Raw genomic sequence first — 17,839 nt, 5'->3', positions numbered from 1 at the left:
TATATATAGATATAAATATATATATATATATATATATATATATATATATATATATATATATATATATATATATATAACATATAAATGTGTTTTGTATATATATATATATATATATATATATATATATATATATATATATATATAGATAAATAAAACCAAAATAATAAATGTTTATGATGCTCACCTGATCTGGGTCAAGGACATATAGTAGCAGTAGATGACCTCCGGCGTCTGAATGTCACACATGTTGAATTCGGGCCCGAGGGCCGGTTGCGACTGCGCCGCTGCCTCCGGATTCCGGTTGCGGTTCTTACGCTTCTTGCCCTCGCTGGCCACGATGACCAGGGAGAAGATGGACAGGTGGAAGAACAATGGTATATATACAAAAACATGGCTGGTGTTAATCTGGGGAAAGATAGTAATAGAATTAGTAAAATAACATTTTAGAAAAATAATTATGATAATTATTATTAATATATGAAGACCAATAACAACGACAATCATAATACTTCAACAACGAAAACAGAAATAAAAATAATCATAATGTTTAGATGCTAATAAATGTCAAGGACATCGCAATAACAATACCTCCGGCGGAATGTCAGACATTTAATACTAAAAAGGCGGTTATGCGCCGCTGCCTCCGGATTCCGGTTAATTCTCATCACTGGACATCGCTGGCCACGATGACCAAATGAAGAATTTTCTTATTGGAAGAACAGCTTTTCTCGACATCTGGCTGGCTGTTAATCCTGGGGAAAATAACAATTAATGATTATTTTAGCAAAAATTTCTCAAATTATTACTGCTGAAGAACAATAACAACGACAATCATAATATTTCAACGACGAAAACAAAAGTAAGAATAATCGTAATGCTAGTGCTAATAAATGTCTATAGCAATAACAATAGGGAGGCATATATTTAATACTAAAAGTGGTGTTGCTGCTACACATTAGTTAATACTCATCACTGGACATATCCCGATCTGAATGATGATTTTCTTATTTTACAATATGGTCTCTACTCTGAGGGGCTGTTATCCTCAAAAGAACAAAAGTTGTTATGCAGAAATTTCTCAAATGGAGAACTGCTCCCGATTCCATGTAGACAAGAGTCATAAACAACAGACCATCTGGGATCAAAACATTAACTTGAGAGTATGGTGGCGCAGTAACACCTTTTGCAAGCCATTCATGGCTTTGGAATGTAAGTTAAGCGGTGTTGTTTGAAGAAAACTGTTTTTTAAAAATGCAGGTGGGGCTGTGGCTTTGTTGCTGGAAAAAATGTGGCTGAACCAAGATTGCCCTGTCTTCACAGCTTTTTAATACTTTCATAGATGGAATGATGCGAAAGGTCAGAGAGGATAGCAAACATAGATGAAAAGTTGTGGGATCATAAAGTAGGCCTTGAGAGTATGGTGGCGTGGCGGATGTTTGAGATGAAATAGTACTGGTTTTGGAATGTGAAAAGAAACTGCATATGCGAGTAAGAGTTTGTAGTGCTTGCATGAGAAGAAAGTTATCGAAAAGTATATCTGAGCAATACAAGGTTATGGCATAATGAAAATTAGGAAGGTGAACTTATATGTGAATTTAATATGAAAGGTAGAATAATGTTAGAAGTCAATCCGTACAGGTATTTGGTAATAAATGTATTTTATGATGACAGAATGAAAAAAAGAGTCGAGTCTCAAAATAGGAGGAGCAAGGAAGATTGGGAGGAAACTAAGACTGCCTGATATTGAATGCATGAAGGCATTACAGTTCTCAGCCATCTCTGCTTTATCGAAGGGTATTGAGGGTGATTAGTACGAATGAAAGAAAAATTGAAGTTGTTGTGATGAATTGACTGTACAGCATATTTTGCATATAAAGAATTTACAGGGTAATACTGTACATGTCAGGACATGTAGAAGAGGCAAAAATGATTTGCCTAGGCGGAAAAAATGTATCAAGAAAATTTTAGATGATTTAGTAGTGTGGAAAAAATGGAGGATGGCAGGATGGCAAAAATCGGAAGCTTTGGGAGGAAAGAGGAGAAGGATTAGAAAGTGTTGGATAGATGAAGTGAATGAATAGGAAAGGAAGGGTTCTAACATTCAGGAAGGAGGGCTGCGTGTAAGATGAAAAATGTTAATTATATCTTAGTTTAACCAGACCACTGAGCTGACTAACAGCTCTCCTAGAGCTGGCCGAAGGATTAGATTTATTTTACGTGGCCAAGAACCAACTGGTTACCTAGCAACGGGATCTACAGCTTATTGTGGAATCCGAACCACATTATGACGTGAAATGAATTTCCACATTATGACGTGAAATGAATTTCTATCACCAGAAATAAGTTCCTCTAATTCTTCATTGGCCGGTCGGAGGGTCGAACGCTGGGCCAACAGCGTGCTAGCCGAAAGCTCTATCCACCCCTCCAATGAATAACTGTGTAAAATGAAGGTTTGCAGGGAACTCGATATGCTGCTGATGAGCAACCTGTGTGAGTGTTCGCAATTACTGGACATTTCTGCACATATGTTTCATCCACGAATGAGCAGTTAACGTATGGAGGTGGTCATAATCGTGGTCCTGTCTTTTCTTAGGCGACACCCCCGTTAGAAGAAATGCGTTTATAAGCACACACCCTCACACACACACACACATAAATACACACATATATATATATATATATATATATATATATATATATATATATATATATATATATATATATATACATATATATATATACATATACATATATGAAAGAAATGAATAGGGAACAGTAACAAAATAAGAACTTTACAAATTCTGAAGCACAATTTTTTAAAAGAGGAAAAGGAAAATTCACAAAGCTAGTTACAGTTCCTTAAAAACAACAAAAAATAATAACAATAGGAGAAAGGCGGACAAAACAAAATCTAAAAGGAGTGCAGCGTTGTTTTAATTTCCAAAATAAAATGCGGTACATAAGGCTGGCTGGCTGGCTGGCGTGTAATTTCTTAATAGCAGTGAGCTGACGTCTTCACACTTCAACGGCGAAACTGGATAGCAGCACGAACAGTAAACATAGATCTTACGTAAATGCTTCTTCTCTTTCTCTTTTTCTTCGTCTACCCTCCTCTGTTAACAGAGCAAGAAAGAATTTCTTTTGGTAAAGCTTTTGGTGTTCTGTTTTTATTTCTGGAACAGCATTATTATTATTGTTATTGTTATTATTATTATTATCGTTGTTGTTGTTGTTGTTGTTGTTAAGAAATATAAAGTTTAAGAAATCGAGGAAAAAATCTTAACATTTTGTTCATTTCAGTGCTCACGATATAACTAATAGAAGCTATAACAACAACAACAACAACAACAACAACAATAATAATAATAATAATAATAATAATAATAATAATAATAATAATAATAATAATAATAATAATAGCGACTTAATTTCCACTTCCGACACACTTCAGACAAAAAAGTTAACAAGATCATGTGGGATGGCACCGTTCAGGGACGCACACTATTAAAAATCCGACAGTATTTCTAACATATCCTATTCGCATTGTGATGTTACGAATGACGTAGTGTACTCATGATACAAACACTTATGACAGGCACGAAGTTGGTAGGATACTCGATTCTCAAGTCAGACTTCAAAGTTCTGCTAAAAGTTTTTGAGTTGATAGCATAAGCTATGGGGCTCCTACGCGAATGGTGGCTTGCTTTTATTGCTGTAATATCCCAGTTCTTGCCGAGACTTGCAACAGACCTTAGTGTTCCGTTGCACGCTGCAACTGATCACGTCGAAGCCTGAAACCACTGATGCTAATATATATATATATATATATATATATATATATATATATATATATATATATATATATATACAGAGAGAGAGAGAGAGAGAGAGAGAGAGAGAGAGAGATATATATATATATATATATATATATATATATATATATATATATATATATATATATATATATATATATATATATATATATAAAACAATAACAAGCATTCACTTTTATGGGATTACATCAGTTCTAGATACTTATCACTGGCTAGCGTTCCATTTCTAAAATAATATTTTCGATTGAGGCAACCTATAATAATTGACAAATGAAAATATTCAAGTTGACCAATTATATAGTTATTGCAAAGATAAATTGATTCTCTTTCTCTCAAAAAAAAAAAAAAATACTAGCATTGCTATTCAAAAAACAAGTTAATTTTCAACTTAGTTTCACTGTCTACAAAACTTTTTTTTAGCTTCATTAATGTTAAAAATAAAATCTTTTCTAACGAAATGAAAGCTTATAAGAAATAAAAACTTGAATTTTTCAATCCATAATTACAGAAAATAAAAATAAAGATCATCGCTAAATCTTTACCAAAAAAGGAAAATTAACTAAAATCACATAAATGACGTTAACACAAAAAATAAATTTCATACAATTATCATTTGCTATAAAACAAAAGAACACGCAACTGAAGTTGTTTAACTCCATCGCTGATAATAAAAAATTATATGCCTTCCTCTGGGTTTCATTTTGTAATATTTATAACTTTTTTCTTCACCCACCCCACCCCCAACCCATTCCCATCCATCACCTACTATGGGATTAAGAGCCGATGAAACACGGTTTTTCGGCAACACCTTGGTAAGTGTATATTTTATAACCCTACCTAAATTTTGCAAGTATTATTTATTACAAGTTCAATAGTTCTGGTACTTATCAGATTAAAAGTGTGTTTCCTACGCCAGAGCCATCAAAATCGTAGGTAATGGTTTTTAAACAATAATGACGTTTACCTATGATGTCATGAGGCTCCGCCTACAGTCAAAAGAAGTTAACATAAGGGGAAAGCGTCTCGTCACTGTGGCTCTACCCACTTGCCGATGGCATATTCACTAATTGATATTTTATTAGTACCCATCCTAGGCTTCAGCGACATCACTAATAGCGAGCAGGGTTTGTCACCTTCCCCTTGATAGCATTATCATTCTCAATAATTGTATTATTATTATTAGTATTATTATTATTATTATTATTATTTTGTGGAGGTTTCATCGCAACTTCTACAGCTGTTGGAGGGACTAAGTTGTTAGCTTGGAATTCTTCCATTTTCTTGATATTCGTATTGTTTCTACTTTACAAGTAATTCAGTGTATGTAATTCATCCACATAATGAAGCAGTCTATATCTCATTTGTTAGATCTACATCTATTCAGAGCGGGAATACAAAAAGACAGTCCGTTTTGTTTTACCTCAGGTTTCGACACTATAGCCTTCTACTTCCAGCAAGCCAGGAGCGTTCACTAGAAATAGAATTCAAATGAAAAGCAATGATGCCTCATTTCCGTTAATTGTTGGAGGTGTAAAGGTCAACGCCATTGTTTTATTTCACTTAATGTAACCCATTGCTATTTTTCTTTGCTTTTTTTTATTTATATCAAACAACACCCTAAACAGCGCTCGTAAACTCGCTGCAAATGAAAGGTAATGGTAGGAGTCAAGATTTTGAGGGCAAGCTATTATTCACCTACTCAACAGCAATCAAATATAACACGATTCATATTGATATGCATGGAAATGAAAATATATTGAAATCAGTTTGAACGAGGAACATATTGTTTTAATTATTGTGTTTTAATAAATATGTTTTAGATGTACAAAGAAAACGTCTAATACCATACATAATTTATTTACAAAATGTCTTCATCGTCACTCTCGAGGAAGAGGTCATCATCCTCGTCCTCATCGTCGCTAGCGATGATGTCAGTGATGACTGGTTCCAAGGTCTCACGGATTTTGTCCGACTTCCAGTACTCTCCTCAAAATGAGGGGATTGTCTAACAGCTCCTGCCCACACTTCTGGGGTGGCCAAGTAACTATTACCCACTATAGAAATAATTACCTATTCACACTATAGTAAATCTTGCCACGGGTCTTCTCGCTTGTATACAAAGTGGCAAACCGTAACTCTTGCAACCATGGGGACAATTCCATATCCTGCTGGCCATTATCGAATTTGTTGAAGCCTAGACTGTGCAAGCATACCCATTCACCTGTTAGTGATTTACTGCCTACCTGGTGGATGGGCTGAGCCTCATGACGTCATATTATGTTTATGCCACGAATGGTTTTAGGATCCTTTTTTGTGATTTTCTCGGTTCCGGCATCGGCGACTTCATTTTACTCTATAAATATCAAAACTATCGAACCTAGCTACTAAATAATGCTTGCGAAAATTAGGTAAGGTTATGAAATATACTCTTGACAGCTTTCATCTTTATCCGATGCTTTGATAAAAAGGTGTTGCCGTAAGAGTGTTTCATCGGTTCTGGATCCCATTTTAGTTGCTTCATTAGACATCAATAAAAAAATAAAAATAACATTTCATGGCCCAGTGGTTACTTTTCCTATGTTATTCATGAAGGCAAAAGAGAATTTTCACATTCGCTACATCGCTTACAAAATAGGCATAGGAGTTTTTCGATTTTACCATCTACCGAGAAAAAACATTGGTTTTCTGAACGACTGATTATTAACGAAAAAAAATTCCTACTTTCCTTTATATCAAATACAACAATATTTTCAACAATGATTTGACGTTTAACAACATGAAAATTCTCATTTCACCATTATTTCTCTGAGAGAGAGAGAGAGAGAGAGAGAGAGAGAGAGAGAGAGAGAGAGAGAGAGAGAGAGAGAGACTTCTGCCTGGATAAATGTTTATAGAAAAAAAGTAATTTGCTAACAATTCATTTATCAATCATGGAATACATTTTCGAAAATGAATTACCATGCGTGGGGTGCAGAGAGAGAGAGAGAGAGAGAGAGAGAGAGAGAGAGAGAGAGAGAGAGAGAGAGAGAGAGAGAGAGAGAGAGTCACTGAATAAATTTTCATATAAAAAGGATACCATCTTCAAAAACTTCATCTCTCAACACAGAAAAATAAGTTCTTCTAATTATTGTTCCATCATTTAGCCGTTGAAAAATAAAATTTTGTTACTGTTCCAATAAGCAGGTAATTAAAATCGATTTTTTCATGACACAGAAAAGGAAAATAATGTCAATGAAAAAGCTACGCTGTCCAATGGCTTCGTTGCTTGGAGAGGAAAAATTAACTTTTCTATTCATGCTTTTCGTGGTCGAAAAATATTCATGGATTAATTCTAATATATTTGAATATCACACTTGCTGCTTACTTTGACGCTCATTGAAATTCATATCATTTTGTGGCTTCAGTCTCCAAATATAATGTTAAAATGTTCAGTTTTATTGTAGAGACGCCAAATGTCCAAACTTTTGTTTTGAAGGAACATATACGATGAAGTTCCCTGCTTATAATACTTTCACAACACAGTACGTACAAAAATTGATATCTGATTGGTCCCACATGCTAAAAAAGATATGCTTTCTTGTCTATTCTATTTCAGAGGTCTAGATAAATCGTGACAATCCTGACATGACATCAAAACAATTTTGCAAAATTACTGAATCTTATATAGAGCTTAGAGGTAAAACGAAGAATTTAATTTTAATGAACTGCAGACCAGCTACATCCGACTGCTTCCAAACGCTCCGACGAAGACGACGGTTTGGGCTTTTACGGCGACTGATAAACATGTTCCATTCGTGTCACCCCCAAGTCGTTATGTGCCCTAGTCATTTCGACTTCAACTTTATCTAGCCTAATTCAGTAGCCAAAATACTAACACCTAGATGATTTGGGGCTGACAGGACTTGTTCCCACTGGAAACGGTAAAAACACTCTGATGAATATAAAAAGAATCCCTTCTTACTAACGCCGATATCTAATCAGAGGTGTACGGTGCCTGGTTTTCTCTTACTTATGCCGAGTCCTAAAATTCGGACAGGATCTAATAGGCTATATCTGTCAGCTGCACGCAGTAGAGATGCTTCTCTGAAGTTTTAACGATATAAGAAGCATTTACTCATGTAGTGACGCCCTTTTTCTGTGACAGGATATATTTCTAAAATTTAAAACCAAATCTAAAATGACGATTAGTCATCCGATGGATAATGTTGTTCATACTGAATTCGACTCGCAGATAGATATTGTATCTTGCAGCCCATCTGGGGCAGAAGTGTTCGGAGGGGAAAAATAAAGCAAAAACGATAGAAAACAGATCCAAAACGAGGATATCAAATGGAATGAGAGCTGTTGGTAATGAGGACATAATTCCTTTGCAGTTCACTTGATGAATTCATTGAGTTACAGACGAGCACGGTCTGTAACATTAGACACCTCCATAATTTCTAGTTTTTGTCCGCTCTCAAAGTCAACCGCAAACTCCAAACAAGAGATGCCAAGATGCAGAGGCGTTTATTTACGACACGAACATTAGGAAGAACTTTCTTCTAGATGATTCACAAGATAACTTTCGTATGGCCGTCAGTAAAAAAATTGTCTCCCCCCCCTTTTTTTTATATACGTGTTCTGATCTGGGGAAGATTGCTTTGCTTTAAGTTTACTTACAATGAATGTTGTAAATCTTGAACAGCAAAAAGTCAGTTACTCGCAAATAAACAGTTGTGCAGAAGTCAAATGTATTTCCAATAAGTAACTGGCGTTTTAAAACTGTGAATGCAAACCACAATACAATATTTTAACAATAGATAATATATTAGCTAATTTATTTACAATAATTATAATTAAATGCTTTGATGACTTTATCGGCTAAAAATAACTAACGAATTTGTTCGCTCACTGCTCTTCAGCCAATGTATAAAATCTATTTCTCACTTATAAACAAATGATTGGCAATTGACAATTATATGCACACATTAAAACGTAAACTAGTTCTTTAACAACAATAATCATCAACACCGGATGAGCTAGCAAATAAATCTATTCAGTATAAAATTACCAATTAAAAGTTCTTCCCAATGAAAAAAAAAATTCACACTGACCAATATCCAAAACTTCCACACACTCAGGTATGAATATGAGAGAGAGAGAGAGAGAGAGAGAGAGAGAGAGAGAGAGAGAGAGAGAGAGAGAGAGAGATGGACACAATGTTCTGACACAGAGCAAGAGATACTATCATCTTGCTTTCCACAGAATTTAACCCAAGATAAAAAAAAAACAAGATTCTGGTATCAGACTGAAAACAGAAAAAAAGTCTTGCTGAAAACTTCGCTTAGGCAAGTTCGTATCTCCCCTTTGGCTTTGAAAAGAGTCAATGACTTCGCCGCCATCGCCGACACAAATTTCGGCTTCGAAAATAATGCGAGACCCGAAAACGAGCCTCTAAATTAATAAGTAAAGAAAGCAGCGACAGTTTACGTGGCTCTTTTATCAAGGTTTATGGGTTTAAACTGTAACAGGATTCCGCCGAAAGGACCATAAAACCTAATGAAGACCAAGTGCAGCGAGCTGAAAAAGCTAAGCAAAAAAATATAAACAAATAAAAAACTGACTTCATCCCGTCCAGTTTCTACATCATAATCCGCGTAGAGTATTTCACTGCGCGTTCATTACTGAAAAATACGGGACGTTCATTAATAGCATAACACACCTTGTTTATTATGCTAACATCGCGTTCAACAGGAATACCACAACAGCCTGTTCATTAGCATGATGAAAGCAAGTTCATTTGCATTATAAAAGGTTGTTCGTTAGTACAGTAATATCGAATATTTTATTGGCAATTCATAATTCGCACCTCAACTCACCAGTACCATAATACAACCCGACCATTAGTGCCTTAATACAACAGGTTTATTAGTTACATAACACAACATCCATTAACACAATAACACGAGGATGTTCATTAGCGTTCAGCGATAACACAAAAGCGCGTTCATTAGTGTCGTAATATGGGCACTACACGAGTACCATAACAAAGCGCATTCATCAGTACCCCAAGAAAGAACGTTCATTAGCACCATAAGCACACACGCCATATGCATAGCCACGGCACCCTTCCCAACAGTGCCAAAGCTGTCAATCATGGCGCAAACGAACCCCGGATAGGTTACCCGAGAGAAACTTGGCGCTGAGATCAAAAGGGTCCCGTGAGATTCAAGCTTCCCTAAGCCATATTATTATTATGGATAAAAAACCAAACGCAGAAAGAGCTGCGGCTCTGCATAATAACACATAAAAAAACTTTGGATACAAAAAACAAGCAAATCTTTCGAAATCTGAACTGCTCGCGTCTTTATTGTGTTTTCAAATTTTTGGTTGCTTGTATTTATTTGTCTTTATACTTGTCCACGAGTTAAACATGGGGTACAAATAAGCTCATAAGAGAGAGAGAGAGAGAGAGAGAGAGAGAGAGAGAGAGAGAGAGAGAGAGAGAGAGAGAGAGAGAGAGCATTCTAACTGCACAAACACTCATATGAAACAAGCCGGAAAAACATACACTTGCAAATAAAGTTTCCACATGATGGAATAAACAGAATGAATATATTTGATCAAATGGGAGGACACAGCTAAAGGGATAAAAGAAATGAACAATAAATAAAAAGAGTTTAATCAATGAACAGACAAATATTTGCATAAATGAACAGCAACATAAACTAAGCGATGGGGTGTGTAGCTTGGAAATGGAATGACAGCCTTCTGCTTATTTTGGAGACTCAGTCACTAAATCGCTGTTCTTCGGGGCACAGTGAGAAGCCTAATTTTAAACAAGTGGTGGTCAGTCTTAGAAGTGAGTGAGCTTATTGCTAACTAGGCAAAACAACGGGAAAAACAAAGGAGAATCGTACAGATTCTCGAAAGCTGTCTGTAAAGATTTATTATTTAAAAATATTTTTCTACAAGTACATGATTGTGGATTTGCGTTCTCCATTTTAAGATTCTAATATGAATAATTTGAATATATATATATATATATATATATATATATATATATATATATATATATATATATATATATATATATATATATATATATATATATATATATATATATATGCATGTATACAGACTAATAATAAATACATAAAGATATACATAAATCTGGTACCCAATATCAATTCAATTGTAAAAGCCAATAAATTATAATTATACACATGCTGTATAGGCACCCCCATACAACTCAATTTCTCAAGAACCCTATTTATGATGAAATATCCCTGTACAAATGTACCCCATGATAATTAAGTTCTCAAAAACTGAAATAATGATGTACTTCCCTCCTGAAGAAAAGAACGACGTAAAAATGGCAAAAGAAACGCGACAAGATCATCTCAGATTGCACAAGTTGACGCACGACTCATTAGTAACCTGACAGACCCTTTAGAGGGGCCGGTACCTCAAAGGACGGGCATTTTTGCCAACCAGTGCTAATAAAAACATCCCTAATAAAAACCGCACTTTCTCATTTGCATTTTTGTGGCTTAACATCCACATCAGTAGAACATTTTACCCTAAATATCCATCATAAAGGGATCGGTTTATTTCCTGCATGCGACTGCGTCTTTTTTACAAAGTGTACTCTCTGCTGACGCTAAGAAAACATCTCTTCTAGGGCCTTGTTTTTTGTGTTAGACTAAGTTATTTTGGCAAATTAAAACGAGGAGGTCTTTTCTGACGGTAAATTAACATAACTGAATCTGACAAATTTCTGACACCGGGCCTCCTCTCGCTTGGCTAGAACGCTTAAGCTTGGCTATGTAATTACATTCTCAGCCACTGGAGAATGAATTATCACTGCATTTTTCGTTAAAACTCAGTAGTAAAGGCTTATTTGATATAGGCATGAACTTTATTAAATAACTGAACAAACGCCTCCCTGTAAAGAGAGTTCTCATGTTAATGGTAAACTCTAGTGAATAATGTTTACGACTCAGGTATGGATTGCCTTTACTGTACTGCTGAGCTACGTCCCACCCTCAAAATAGGCCTGTAACACTTCACAGTCAGTCTTCTACGGGAATCGACAGTCCTTAGACTGGACAGTTCTTTCGCTGATTTTTTTATTACTCCTGCTAACTTTAGGTAAATTTTTTGCTTCAGTATTAAAAATTCGGATTGCAAAATAATTTAATGAATCCCTTTATACAGAAAGCACTTGCTGAAACGCTGGATATTTTCATTAAGGATTAACTGGGCTTTGATTTAACTTTGGATGTAACCAAGCTCGGAATGTTCGTGTTTTTTTGTTTTTGCTTTTGTTTTAGCGCCGAAACCCTAGGTACTTTCCAACACCAAAAAATGTTATATTTGATCCAGTGCAGTGTCCCGTACGCTTTCGTAAAACAAGGTTCCAACAAAGCAAATCCAAAATTATAGGGATTTTTTGAAAGGGGGTAGGGGGGTCGGCGGCCCGGGACGGGAGATCAACTTCACTACTGCTGGAAAGCTTTGGTATTCTCAGGGAACAGAGGGTGGATCATTTTGAATTTAATGTACTGTATATCGAGATTGAGTTTTCATGAAATATTTCCAGATTTGCAGAGAAGAAGAAAAACACGACTGGAGACTTCAACGGAGTCCATATTAAGTGATTCTACTTGACCCGCGCATTTGAGTGGCAAGCCATGAAGTAATGAGGTCCTAGGTTTTTTCTAAGACGTAAGTGGAGGAACAAATTACTCAGCAGCAAACATATGTTCCTGATCCTCATGAGCCGCCATGTAAACACTTGGTGTTTTACTATGTCTTTCATTCTTCTGAATGAGCTTCATTTTCTATCCATGCTATCGCTTTCTTATCTTTATATTGCACCCCAGGCAAGCTCACACGACCATGTGCACAAATTTACAAGGCAAAAAGCCCGTCATCTTATGTTCAAGCTTATTAATGAATGAAGGATGTATGAAATTTGGGCCACATGGCCCGGCGCGCTTTCCTCCTTGATCTTCCTTGCAGGCTTCGCTTATTTAGCAACGACAGCAAAGAGGTTTCAGCAAAATTGTCACTGAAGGCATAACCCCTAAATTTTATAATTTTCTTTCACGCTGTTCATCTCCCCATGTCACTCCTGGCCCCTCCTTCAGTTGCTACCCATGCCTCCTTTCAATCCACTTGGAATCATTATAATTCTTAGGTGAACTCTAATATTCAGATATTGTTCGGTATCAAAAATTGGCTCTAGTAATATAACCCTTGGTGAAAGATAAAGAGACTGGTTGCTCTAACTTGCGTACATTGTCATAGCAGCAGTAAGTCTACAAACTTGTATAACACATCAAACATTTTTTTCTTTCCTGATTTCTGTCACCGAATTATCATACTGGAACAAGACTCTGAGCTGGCTTTACAGGAACATATAAAAGTTTCTGGGCACCAAACAAAATAAACGTTAGTAGTAAAGCCACAATAAAGGATAAGCAATCCTAGGTAAACATGTGTCTACAAAAGTAAATATCAATTGTAGCTGACGAAATCCGCTAAGTAACGAGCAAACCCAAAACTTGGATAATATTTCAATTTTTCGTGCTCTCATTCCCATGTGCGCGCACGTGTGTGTCTGTGTTCCTGACGGTCCAACAAGAAATAATAGCGGAATGTATATGCAAGCAAACACTCACATAAGCGCTCAGTTAAGACGAGGATTAAACTGACAACTCGACTGCTTCCAGTCCATTTGCAAATCACCTACAACCTTTAATGAAATGCAAACACCACTCTATTTTTCTTTCAGGCTAACGATTGGTCGACTGTAAATATCTCAAATGAAGTTGGCTTTCTTTCTCCTTCCTCAAATGAAAACTGGATGCTATTTGCAAAGAGAATTGACGGGAAGGAACGTTTTTCTGGTTCTAATACGACAGGAAACGAATGTTTCTTGAATTCAATCCTCTAGGCAATTACCTTGATAAGGATATCGATATTCCTTTTTGAATTTCAAGAACTTGGTAAAAGTATTCTGCTAAAATAATATTTCGAATGATGCCATTTTTTTTACCAAAGCAGACATATATACTAACTATAATTGTTTTTTTACCTACTTCATCTTTTGGTTATTTGATATAACTTGTCATCATAGCCTTTATTTCAACATGGACAATGAACTATCACAACCCAATACAAGCATCTGTGGGAGGTGATGGAATCGACAACCTTTGTTGTTGAAACCACAGTGTGTTACATAAATTAATCAATCAATCATTCATTCGATTGAAGCCATATTCACGAAGTAATTTCACTTCAGTAACGACAGTAAGGAATACAAAAGAAATAAGGTTACTAAAGATTGAAAAGCGTTCCATAGGATATCGACCTACAAAGGAAAATTAAACCAGTTTCCTATCATTTCATAAAATAAAGGGAATTAAAAGATTTCTTATTCACTTGAAAAATGTAATTAGCGAACGAATGAATAATCAATTAGATAATTAAAAAATAACGTTATTTAACTGTAAAACGTAATTAGCAAGCTTCACAAATAATGCAAGTGAGTGATTGACAAAATATATTCAAATAAAAGGGAAGAGTCGCGCACAAAAACATCTATAAAAAATATAACTAATGAACAAACGACTCAATAAACGAGAAAAATTGCTATGACCAAACATATTCTTTCCTCTCATTGGAAGCCTTATATCACAATAGAAATGTTTGCCCTGACATTACGCTTGACGTGCTAAGTTATGGAAGCCAACACTGGAAAAATGGCTCAAAAATGGTGAATGGTGTTCTCTTTATTCGCTTAATATAGGTCCTTCTCTCCCTTATTCTTATTTTTATCAGAGTAAGGGATGGACACGGTTTCATGCCAAACCGCAGTTCATCCAAGGTCAACTTGGAAAAATAATATCAGGAGAAAAGAATCCATTTTCATATTTTTCTTTCAAGAGCTCTAAATCGTACAAACCCTTTCACGAGCTGCTTTACTTCAGGAAACTGAAATTTCAGTTTCACTCAGCGGCAAAAATAAGAATAAAGGAAAGTGATGCGTTTCGATGAAATGCATTGACGTTGGCGTCGAACTTACAAACACACCATTTCCCATATGAACGGTTGCTCCAAAATACGAAACACTACCAGTGCAGTGATCGGCATAAGCAACCACCACCAACTGGACCTATGTTTCTTATTATCTGCTACAGAGTGTGTGTGTGTATATATATATATATATATATATATATATATATATATATATATATATATATATATCTATCTATATATATATATATATATATATATATATATATATATATATATATATATATATATATATATATATATATATATATATATATTACATACACAAATTAAGCTACAAATGTCGTTTATTATTCAGTTCGCCCTACCTCGGAAATAATAACGAAGGGGAATTATATTTTATAAGTGGTTCGTCACCTGTCAGGAACGAACTGCCGAGCAGTCAGTGTAGATAGCCGGGTGGTTTAGAGCGTCCACTGAAAGTCGTTGGTACTCACTATTCGGCAGTTCGATCCTTTCTGGTGACGAATCCCATACCAATTATAATTTCCCTTCGTTATTATTTCCGAGGTAGAGCGAATCGGTTGTTAAAGGACATTTGTAGCTCAATGTTTGTGTACATAAATATCACGGTGATGTGACAAAAAATTCATATATATATACTATATATATATATATATATATATATATATATACATATATATATATATATATATATATATATATATATATATATATATATATATATATATATATATATATATATATATATATATATATATATATATATATATATATATATATATATATACATATATGTAATATCATGTAATATCATTATCACATACCGCTTTTTAGCAAAAGACTCTTATGGTGGTGACTACGATTAATTTGCACGCAAGATATAAAAAGTCTCTCTCTCTCTCTCTCTCTCTCTCTCTCTCTCTCTCTCTCTCTCTCTCTCTCTCTCTCTCTCTCTTCATAATATTAATTACAACGGAGCTGTATATAATCTTGACCCCATGCACTCTTCCTCTCTGTAAATTTTGGACAACAAAAAATACGCGTAAAATATGATAATGTGAACAAAGCAGTTCCAAAGTTAATTATAATTTCTCTCCCTCTCTTTCATTCTCTCTTATTTTCAGCGCTTAATATATTTCTATAAAAAACATAAGCTGCCTCTTTTCTCTATAAAGTAATAGTCAGGGCAGAAGCAAAAAAAAAAAATTAGCTTGCATATCCTCAACGGCAATTAATAGTTGATTAGTTTGTCAAGACCTTAATGAGCTCTCATGAATTACAGATGGTAAACAAGCCTCAGCAGAGGATAGGAAGACCTTAGCCATTTACAACACACAAGCATACATACATACAAGCATACATACATACATACATACATACATATATATATATATATATATATATATATATATATATATATATATATATATATATATATATATATATATATATATATATATATATATTGTGTGTGTTTCCTAACAGAATAAGGATCATTAAGAAAATTCTTGGAATCACCCAGAAAAAATAGCAACTGAAACTTTTTGGGTAACTATGTAAAACAGCCTCAGTCAACGAGTCTGAAAGTTTCATTCCACGCCCTAGCAACCTTCGAGTCAGCAGTGCGTCTGGTCTCTAACTGGTAGGTAGCCAAGGCACGATAATGAAGCCTTCAGACTCGTTGGCCGTTGCTACACAACAAGTTACATGACGGAAGAAACCCTTTGAAGCTTACAAAATTTTGCAAAATACAGGCTTGAATTTCAAGTCAATGGCCCTTGTGTGCTTGTCTCATGTCAACAAGTTTCACCTACTGAAATAATAATAATAATAATAATAATAATAATAATAATAATAATAATAATAATAATAATAATAATAATAGGCCTAAAATCCAAAAATGCAAGTGACTGCCTCCAATCAAGCAGTTTTGGATGAAGGATGTTTGACTCTTCCTCATAGTCGAGATCACGGGCTCTAGCGCTGTCCCAGTCCACGTTATTTCGGCAGACATCTTGAGGATAAGCAAGCAGTATACAAGATGGTGACCCCAGACAAGAAGGTGACCACACTGGTTATTTTCAGGACAGTCCTTGCCCTTTTTCGGGATCATCCAAACCATTTCTACAAGAACTTAGTAATCATGATGAGACATGGGCGCATTATAACACTTCCGCCGTTTCGTCACCTGCTTCCTGATCATTCACTCGCTCGACTATCCACTTCCACTCTTCTCATGTGACATCTGTGCCGGGCTTATTTACCACATTTACAACGGCTCCCATCCTCTTACTGACCCCTACTCTACAAGCACATCTCAAAAGCTTCAAGTTTTATTTCTCTGCTGTTCAACCTCTACACTTCATTCCATACAGGAAAATACGTTCAACAGTACAGTGTCTCATCTTCATACGATGATTCCAAAATAATATGTTTTATATACTGCTTGCTTATCTCAAGATGGGGATATATATATATGAGGAAGAGTATATCCAAAACTATATATATATTTTTTATTTTATATATATATATATATTATTATTATTATTATTATTATTATATTATTATATATATATATGTATATATATACATATATATATATATATATATATATATATATATATATATATATATATATATATATGTATGTATATATACATACATACACATACACATATACATATATATGCATATTTATATATACACACATATACATACAGTATATATGGTATATAACGAAACCACCTCGAAGTGTTCCATCTCGCTCGATAATCGAACTGGCACCTTGCACCTGGTGATACCAGGATCCACTAATACCGGTCATCCATGCAGACAAGGGATTAATGATGAACCACCCGAGTCGATCGCGTACAGTGAGCCATGATTTACAGGTCGTAAACCAAGGACAGTTAAATATTTAGTACCATTGCAGATACACGTAGGTTACTTGAGGACAA

General features: G+C 35.0%; 1 protein-coding gene across 1 annotated transcript in view; it reads right to left on the bottom strand.

Moving 5' to 3' along the window:
• Positions 1 to 609, bottom strand: part of LOC136831103 (connectin-like) — a 509,620-nt gene extending 509,011 nt beyond the window's left edge. The window contains 3 exon segments of the mRNA XM_067091056.1: positions 185 to 204; positions 207 to 405; positions 589 to 609. Coding sequence (XP_066947157.1) covers positions 185 to 204; positions 207 to 405; positions 589 to 609 — 240 coding nt within the window.
• Positions 610 to 17,839: the final 17,230 nt, after the last annotated feature.

Source organism: Macrobrachium rosenbergii, chromosome 48 (genome assembly GCF_040412425.1).
Source record: "Macrobrachium rosenbergii isolate ZJJX-2024 chromosome 48, ASM4041242v1, whole genome shotgun sequence".
NCBI classification, from domain to species: domain Eukaryota; kingdom Metazoa; phylum Arthropoda; class Malacostraca; order Decapoda; family Palaemonidae; genus Macrobrachium; species Macrobrachium rosenbergii.
The sequence above is the reverse complement of the archived record's forward strand: the minus strand, read 5'-3'. Positions and strand labels throughout refer to the sequence as shown.